Below are 9684 nucleotides of genomic sequence, written 5' to 3'. Positions count from 1 at the left end.
AATGAATCAATGAAAGATAACCCTGCTTTGAAAATCATTCCATCTGCATTCAAACAGTCCCTACCTAAACGGGATTAGACAACCACAAAACCTGTTCTAAGAGTTTCCTTGTCAATTTGAATGATGATGAAGATGACCATTGTATTTTCGTGAAGTGAGCTTAGAAATTTATATAATAAAGAAATGCAGGAAAAAAGGATTTGAGGAGATTGGAAGTGCAGAGTATTTGAGATGAGTATCTTCTCATCCAAATATCTAGAAGACAGCCTGAATACTTTCTTCACACTCATGAACCAACTTCCCCTTTTTCCCATTCCTCTTTAACAAACAGACACATCGGATGCCCACGATTGCCAATGTATATACATAAAACTGAAATCAACAAAAGAAATTTAACTGTGTTCGTTAGGAAAATAGAAAGAATCTAAAGCACATGAGATAGAAGAAGCAGAAAACAGAAATCCACTAAATGCGAGAGGAAAAATTGAGTACCAATGTGGAAGAGGGAAATCAGTGTGTTCTACTACCTCTCCATGTCTTTGTAGCTGAACTCTCCATTGCATTTCAAAAGGTGAGAGATTGAAAGAATTCCGTTTGGTAGTTTCAAGATTCAGGGAGAGGGTAATGGCAGAAGTAGCAGGAGTTGTAAATTGGGTTGCTTGCCATGGCAGTTGGGGAATTCGCTAACATCGTGGAGGCTAAAGAATAGTTTGAGAATTTAAAGTTGATGGACATCTTTGTAATTTTAGAAAAATCAGAATACCTATTTTCTAATACTTGTACGATAAGTCTTGCAGATGGGGAATATGACAGCATGGACTAATGAAAAAATTACCAAAAAATTAATAGACAACTTTACTATATGAGAAGTCTTTGTAGGAGAAAAAATAGGACTATTTTGTCCAATGAAATATTTGCCACAAATCAAAATACGTACTTTTATACAATATATAGATAGACAATAGATAGATAGATAGATTTGTCATTAGATCCTCAACTTGGAGTTTGCAACTTGATTAAAGTAAACCATGGAAAGAAGACGGTTCATCCAATTATAATTTGCGAAATCTTTGTCAACACTCAACTGCAAATCCAAATAAAGGCAGAAATGACAAAAGACAAAACATGCTTAAGCAATTTAATTGAGCATTCATAAACTTATAATGGAATTTCATTACAAGCACCAGTTCATCTAACGCTAGCAGTACCAGTGTATTTCTTTCAAAACCCAACAAATATTTGCTCCCTTGTACAATACAAACTGAACCCAACAATATTAGCTCCCTTATGCAGTACAAACTGCAAAGGGAAGATGAATCCGTTTGTTACCAGCTGAACAGACAAAGCAGAAATACCTTCACCAATAATCCCCACAAGAGCATTTGCCATCCTTGAAATGATGAAATCGTTTGTTATCCCTAACAATGAGCTCCCTCCCAACAATTTTAGACATGATTTTGATTGCATTGTGACAGTCACCACAGATACGTAGGTTTTTAATAATCCTAAGAGGAGTCCTTGCTGGAGTACTGATAAGACCATATGCTATGGCCAAACGCTCACTGTGATAGAGCAAAGCTTGCTCTTTTGCTTCCTGATCAATGTCATGAAGCACATATCTTGTATCAGGGACATAACCAGCTTCCTTCTGTACTGAGGCCTTCAATTTAGCCTCAGCCTTGTAGGGACTAGTACAGCGATACTCGCTAATCTTGTTCTTTCCATCAAGCATGTTGATTGCTGTGCGTTTCTTTGGAAGTGGAGTCGGTATCTTGTTTGCAACAGCCTTGGACGGGTCTAAGCTAACCAACAACTCCTCAGCACGGTCTTCAATTTCAATGTCTCCATGGATTCGAGCATAATTCATCAAAGCCTCCCAAACCTCAGTAGTTGGCTCCATGGGTAATTTCTCAATGAACTCTTCAGTTTCAATGACATGCCCAGATTTTCCAAGAACATCAACAAGACCCAAGTAATGCACCATACCTGGGGCAATTCCGTACTCATTCTTCATTAATTCAAAATGTATGAAGCCTTCTTCAACAGCTTCCGCACTAGCACATGCTGCCAAAACTGCTACAAAGGTCTGTTCATCAGGCTTCAATCCCTCCTGCCTCATCTGTTCAAACAACTGCAACCCATCATCTCCTTGTCCATTAGTCGCATACCCATTTATCATCAAGTGCCAGGAATCCATATTTCTTGCAGGAGTATGATCGAACACTCTGCGGGCATCCACCATACTTCCACATTTGCAATACATCTCCATCACTTTATTACTTAACTGAATATCTCCCTTAAAAGAAGAACGCAACAAGAAATCATGAACCCTTTTGCCTTCTTCAAGCAACTTTGAATTACCAAAGGCAGTCAACATCGCGTAGAAGGTATGAGGATCAGCACGAATACCTTGACTCATAAACTCAATGGCTTCTTTAATCTTTCCCTCTTGGCACAACCCCATCAAATCGACGTTGGCTGGAGGCGGTGCATTCGCGACTCCATTATCAACTACCTGTCTGGTATTCTGACCTTGGGGGTGATTCAGCCCTTGTGGGTTCTGCTGATTCTGGTTCCACTGGCCAGGGTTTCCCCGCTGAGAGAAATTCTGAGTAGGTTGTGAGTTCCACTGGTTAGGGTTACCTCGTTGAGCATAGTTTTGATCCGGATGGTTCAATTGATTTGGTACTCCACGTTGTGGCAAATTCTGAGCTTGTTGTGAGTTCCATTGGTTAGGGTTACCTCGTTGAACGTAGTTCTGATTTGGATTGTTCAATTGATTAGGCCCCCCACGCTGAGGGAAATTCTGAACTTGCTGTGAGTTCCATTGATTAGGGTTACCTTGTTGAGCATAGTTCTGATCGGGAGAGTTCAAAGGATTAGATCTTCCGCGCTGAAAGTTGTTCTGATCGGGAGAACTCCACTGATTAGGATGTCCACGCTCGAAGTCCCTAGAATCAGATGGATGGGGTCTCTCATACTGATAATCATTGGGGGCAGTAGAGGTGCAGAAGGATTTCAGGGGAAGATTTCTGGCGGTCGATGATTCGAATTTAAGTCTCTGGGAGAGGGTGTTCTCGAAAATTAACTGAGATGTGGAGAGAACTCGTACCTTCAGAAGAGCAGCAAACATGGAGTTCCCTGCTCGATGGATCGTCGTGAGAGAAGCCATTTCGTCTTGCGAGCCAACAGTGCCCGAGAATAAGATTGAATCCTGCGGGGAGGATTGGGTTGGGAATGGAGACTGAGAGAAGAGAAGCAGGTAACAGGGCAATTCGGAGGTGGTGTTAGGGTTTATCTAGGGTTCTTGTGAGTGGAACTAACCTCCTACAGACTCCTCATCTTCGACGTCTCTGATTAGGAGAACTCGTGAGGGAAGAGCATTGATCCGGTTCCATTCTTTGAAAGGATTCTTTCTTGATTCGGTTTCAATTAGCATTGCGATTTGGTCGGACCGGACATGGACCATTGAGATTTTTATTTGCGACAGCCAGCAGCCTACGGAGCGGCCATGCTTTCACCACGTGTACTATGTTGAATCTAACGGTCAGAATCAAAAGTTAAAATGTGGGTTGATAAATATAATTTTTATTTTTTATATTCAAGGGTTTTAATTTTTTAAAATTTGCAAAAAGGAAGCCCCCGGTTTCAATCCCGCCTTTATGGTATAATTTGCCCATTCCCGCCAGTTCAGACCAATAATTATTGTCCCGGCCCTAATCCAATTGGCCTAATTGGGCGGGTTGGCCTGATTGGCCCGATGCCCGGCCCTGGCCCTAATTGGCCCTATCCCCCCGATGGCCCCGCCGATTGGCCCAAGCCCTAATTGGCCTTGTCCCTAGCTTTAATTGGCCATATCTTAATATCTTTGGTCGTAAATATCAAATGTAAGATAGGTAGTAATTAAAATACATATTAAAGTAATTAAATACTTAAATTCGAAACTCAATTTTGGAAAATAAAATATTAAAGATGTCAACAAATAATCCAAAACTTAGATTCAATATGTATTTAACTATTTATACTCATTTAGATTTTAGAGAAATAGAGAAATTCAAATTTCTAGGGTTTTTTAATTTGCTCTCTCTCTCTCTCTTATTCTGTTTTTTCCTTTGGTTTTCCTCCAGCAGCAAAGAGTTAAAATTATTCATGAAATAGAATAAGTAGAGAGAAGAATTGTAATTAAATTTAGGCATATTTGAAAGTCAAGTCAATTATAGAGAATGTCACACAAACTCTTTTGTAAACTTAGAAACATCGAGATTCATAATTCAAAAGGAATCTGATAAATGAAAATTTTATCTTCATAGTCAAGAATTTAAGCCGTAGGTAGGTATGTTTTCATTCACAACTGTTCAATAAATTGATATCTTTATTCAATACCAAAAAAATCATATTCAAAACATTATTAACAAGTAAATCGACAATAATTTAGTATTCAACAAAAAAAAAAGTATTTTTTTCATAGTTAAAGAAAATGATGTTTTAGTTACAAACATTGCTATATGTTTTTAATAATTTTTTTTGAAATATCACAAAGAGATTTGTTAGATATTCATGATGAGAAGTTAGGGTATAGATTTGTTAGATATTAATTCTTTATGTAATAGTTTTTATTATTTATAATATATTATCTCGCCTTAGTCAAAAAACAAAATCCATATTTTATTGAACTAAAAATGACTTTGTTGGAAAAATAAAAATTACCTTAAAAATAATATAAAAAGTGAATTTATAGTCTAATATGATCAAAGTGACTAAATATCAAAATCAAGACTCATATCAATGTTAGTATGAAGATCAGGGTATCTAGTACTGTAGTACATGATCATCGTCAAATTAATATTAATATTAGAGCCAAAATTAGGGTCAGGATCAAGGCCAAAATCAAATAGATGCTTATTACATTGGTAATGAGGTTATAGTTTATTTTTATTAATTTTCTATAAAACATGATCATGTTTTTAAAATTTGACACGTGTCAAGTATCCACCTATATGTATTACAATTAATTCCTCTCAATGTGGGTGGAGGGTCCAGAGTCTTTAGACTCAAATCAGGGCCAGGATCAGGGTCAGGGCTAATATCAGGGCTAATATCAAGGCCAAGATCAGGGCCGGGATCGGGGCCGGAATCGGGGGCAAGATCGGGGCCAAAATCGGGGCTAGGATCGGGCCTGGGTCGGGGCAAAATCGGGGCCGGGTCGGGGTCAAGATCGGGGCCAAAATCGGGGCTAAGATCGGGGCCAAAATCGGGGCCAAAATCGGGGCCGGGTCGGGGTCAAGATCGGGGCCAAAATCGGGGCTTGGGTCGGGGCTAAAAATCGGGGGGGCGGGGGACCGGCCCGCCCTGGCCCTAGTTCGGGCCGAATATTTTGGCCCTAACCCGCCCTTAGGGCCAAAATCTTTAGCTCAAGCCCTATTCGGGCTCAGGAGGGCTTAGGGCGGGTCAGGGCCGCCAGGGCCAAACTTGCACCCCTACCCGGTTCATATCCAACTTTAAACTCCATTCTCCTATCTTTCTTCTCATACCCTGCAACCACATCCAAATCATGTTTGACTTAGAATCGACAACATGCAGGCTTCACTGACGATTCCTTCTCTCCTTTCCTTGGTTTCTATTCAATTTGGTCTTCTTTTTTTCCTTTATGTTTCTTGATGTTCTCTTGAGATAGTTATATACTTGTATGCGGCATTGGATGTTTACCAAAAAAAAAAGGGTTAGCATTGGATGTTGCTTATTTGTAAGTAGATATGGGATTCGTTATCATTATGCCTAGTTTCTAACTTTGGAGTCTTTGCTTTTATGTGGTTTTTGTTGGTTTTGTTTAGTAAATTTGGCTTATGAAAAAAGACACAATCTCTCAAACACATCTAGTGACCAAGAATCTATTGCCTTTAATTAACAGGGTATGCATTCATTACTTCACTTTTGGCATTAAAGCTTTGTGTTTTAACATGCTCGGAGTCTTCTCTAAAACTACTTGCATCCACTGACTTGATCATCAGAGACGTCCTCCCAGCCATCCTTAGTCGGACATGCAGATTTGCAAGATCCAAATTGTCAACGTTGCTAAGTTTTTGGAGCAACACATTGCAAAATCGAAAATCTCTAAATCCAATCCACCTAGTTACCAAAAAAAGAGTTGAATCCACCTAAAAGTAGGGGTGTCAACAGTTCGAGCTGAAAAACACTCAGAACAAATACGGCTCGTTAGCAAAATAACAATTTCAGGTTGGTTTGGGTTCAGGCTGACTAACCGTTTGGGTTAATGGTTTGTGTTTAGGCTGACTAATTGTATGGGTTATTTATTCTAGCCATGCACCGAAATACAAGGGAAAATGAAAAATCTTTGCATGTTTCACATTATTGACCATATCAGGTTCTTGTCCAACATAAGTGGTAAACCTAATACATTGTTCATGGAATAGAACAAGATGCTCTATCATTTAAGATAGAGACAGAGAAATTAATACCAAACAACACATCGCATTAAATAAATTTATGTGCAATAAATCTGAATTGTTTGTAGGGAAGACACGTACTTTTAGAGAAGTATCACAGTTCTTGGAATTCTTTTCAGAAAGAAATGGCAATGGGTGAAGTTCCCACAATTTATGGTTCCTATAATAAGAAATTCCATGTAGAGATATGGAATAAAATTTAAGAGGGTTATAAACTGAAATTGAGGTGATATGGTTATCTGTTTGACTGTTTTGGTCCCTTACTCCAACTAATCTATCTTGGTAAGTGAATTAAAGTTAGACTCCAATTATGAAGAAATCATCATGGGTTTAGTTCAAAGTAAACTGAAATTTGAAAGAGTGAAACTATGAAAGCGTGAAACCGTAAAAAATTAGGGATTCATAAAAACCTAACGGGCTTAACGGGTTGTGTTCGGTTTTGGGTTGGTTTGGGCTAGCGGGTTGCAAACAGGTTGGCCCAAACCAGCCCGAAATCATTCAAGCTTGGGCTCCTCAGCCCAAACACGACTCATTTAGGTTCAATTCTAGCCAGTTCAGGCAATAATGAGCGGCTCGATTCAGTTTTAACAGTCCGGGTTGGAAATTAACACCCTTACCCAAAAGGAAAATCTCTAAACCGAATAATCTAAGAGGCATTACTTTAACCCCGTTTATGATCACCAATTTGATCTTTTGTAAATAGCATTTTTTATGTTTGACCTACTTAAAATGGACCAAAACCTTAGTTGCCTCCCTTATGTGGCATAACTTATGTTTAACCCACAACTTAATTGTTGGAATTAGTGGCCAATCAAATCCCAATGTTAAATGATCAAAATATTATCCATGAAATAAAATAAAATAAAATACAATATTAAAAATTACTAAAGTATTCTTGTTTGACTAAATTTGTATTGTAGAAGTAGAAAATCAATTTCTAAACACATGAAATAGCATGAACGAGTCTAGTAGTCTACCCTTTTCCTGTAAGCTTCCTTCTTCTACCTATAGCTGCTCCTAGTAACCATTTCTTAGCTTAAGGAAAGGGAGATGGAGCGAGAGAACAAGAGATGGAGGAAAGGGAGTGAGATGGAAAACAAAGGGAAAATGGTGGGTTTCTCATTTCTAGAACCAGGTCTTAAAAATGTGTGGGTTTTGACTAAAATGAATCATAAAAATGGCTCTCTTGTAGTTAGAAGCCAAGCCTTCAAATTTCAGCCATTTATTAAAGTTATGACACATGTCAAACTGTAGTGCTGCACTGCTCTGCTCGTTCTCAGCAGAAGTTTTTTTTGCCGAGCACAAATGTCATTTAATAAGAAGGAGAAAAGCAATAGACATCAGAAGGTGTTTAACATACAGTCGAAGCCAAACATGGCACAAGCACACAAGGCTATCTCTAATTCGCTACTAGAAGGTTAGAGAGGGACAAAATATACAGCCTTACAGTAACATGCACCAGTTTATCTAACAGAGCAGCAACTAGTGTTTTCCTTCCCAACCCCAACCATATCAACTCCCTTTATACAATAAAAAAATGCATAGGGAAGAACTCTCTGTCCATTGCAATGGACAAACTAAAAAACACTTTCACCAGTAATCCCCACAGGAGCATTTGCCATCCTTGAAATGATGAAATCGTTTGTTATCCCTAACAATAAGCTCCCTTCCAACAATCCTAGACATGATTTTGATTGCATTATGACAGTCTCCACAGATACGTAGGTTCTTAATAATCCTAAGAGAAGTCCTTGCTGGAGTGCTGATAAGACCATATGCTATGGCCAACCGCTCACTGTGATAGAGCAAAGCCTGCTCTTTAGCTTCCTGATCAATGTCATGAAGCACATATCTTGTATCAGGGACATAACCAGCTTCTTTCTGTACCAAGGCCTTCAATTTAGCTTCATCCTTGTAGGGATTAGTACTGCGAAACTCGCTTATCTTGTTCTTCCCATCAAGCATGTTGATTGCTGTGCGTTTCTTTGGAGGTGGTAACGGCATCTTGTTTGCAGCAGCTTTGGAAGGGTCAAGACTAACCAACAATTCCTCAGCACGGTCTTCAATTTCAATTTCTCCATGGATTCGAGCATAATTCATTAGAGCCTCCCAAACCTCAGCAGTTGGCTCCATGGGTAATTTCTCAATGAACTCTTCAGTTTCAATAACATGCCCGGATTTTCCAAGAACGTCAATAAGGCCCAAGTAATGCTCCATTCCTGGGACAATACCATACTCATTCTTCATTGCTTCAAAATGTATGAAACTTTCTTCTACAGCTTCTGCACTAGAACACGCTGCCAAAACAGCTAGGAAGGTTTGCCCATCAGGCCTCAATCCCATCTGCCTCATCTGTTCAAACAACTGCAACCCATCATCTCCTAGTCCATTGATCGCATACCCATTTATTATCAAATGCCAGGATTCCATATTTCTTGCAGGAGTATGATCAAACACCCTGCGGGCGTCTACCATACTTCCACATTTGCAATACAACTCCATCACTTTATTACTTAACTGAACATCCCCCTTGAACGCAGACCGCAACAGGAAATCATGAACCTTTTTGCCTTCTTCGAACAACTTAGAATTCCCGCAAGCAGTCAACATCGCATAAAAGGTATGAGGATCAGCTCGAATACCTTGACTCATGAACTCAATGGCGTCGTTAATCTTTCCCTCCTGGCACAACCCCATCAAATCAACGTTGGCAGGAGTCGGCGCTTCAGGGGTTCCATTATCAACAACCTGCTTCTGCTGATTCAGGTCCCGCTGGCCAGGGTTTCCATGCTGAGGGAAATCCTGAGCTGGAGGGTTCAAATTATTATGTCTTCCTCGCTGAAAGGTGTTCTGATCAGGAGAATTCCACTGATTCGGTTGCCCGCGCCGGAAGACCTTAGAATCAGATGGATGGGATCTGTTGTACTGATAATCATTGGGTACAGTAGAAGTGCTGAAGGATTTCAAGGAGAGATTCCTGGCATTGGAGGATACAATTTTAAGTCTCAGGGATCCGTGGTGTTCGATCATCATCTGAGAAGTGTCGGGAACTCGAACGTTAAAGAAAGCAGCACCAACCATTGAGTTCCCTGCTCGCTGGATCGTGATGAGAGACGCCATTTCGTCTTGCGAGCAAAGAGAGCTCGAACAAACGATTGAAAACTTCGCTAAACGGTTTATCAAGGGCTTTTGAGAGACAGAGTTCATGTCCCGTAGTTTC

The 9684-nt window shown here is 39.7% G+C and overlaps 1 protein-coding gene and 1 pseudogene across 1 annotated transcript; both read right to left on the bottom strand.

Annotated features, from left to right (window-relative positions):
* Nucleotides 1-1095: 1095 nt before the first annotated feature.
* LOC149021652 (pentatricopeptide repeat-containing protein At2g15690, mitochondrial pseudogene) lies at nucleotides 1096-3381 on the bottom strand (annotated as a pseudogene).
* A 4378-nt stretch (nucleotides 3382-7759) lies between these two features.
* Nucleotides 7760-9684, bottom strand: LOC149021651 (pentatricopeptide repeat-containing protein At2g15690, mitochondrial-like). The gene has a single exon (XM_089147155.1). The coding sequence runs from the start codon at nucleotides 9669-9671 to the stop codon at nucleotides 8055-8057; it is 1617 nt and encodes a 538-aa protein (XP_089003281.1). The 5' UTR covers nucleotides 9672-9684; the 3' UTR covers nucleotides 7760-8054.

Source organism: Hakea prostrata, chromosome 3, assembly GCF_041222555.1.
Source record: "Hakea prostrata isolate BN-2017 chromosome 3, UWA_Hpros_2, whole genome shotgun sequence".
Taxonomy (NCBI): domain Eukaryota; kingdom Viridiplantae; phylum Streptophyta; class Magnoliopsida; order Proteales; family Proteaceae; genus Hakea; species Hakea prostrata.
The sequence above is the reverse complement of the archived record's forward strand: the minus strand, read 5'-3'. Positions and strand labels throughout refer to the sequence as shown.

Coding starts and splice junctions, on each gene's coding strand:
- LOC149021651 (XM_089147155.1), bottom strand. CDS start 9,671: ATGAACTCTGTCTCTCAAAAGCCCTTGATAAACCGTTTAGCGAAGTTT.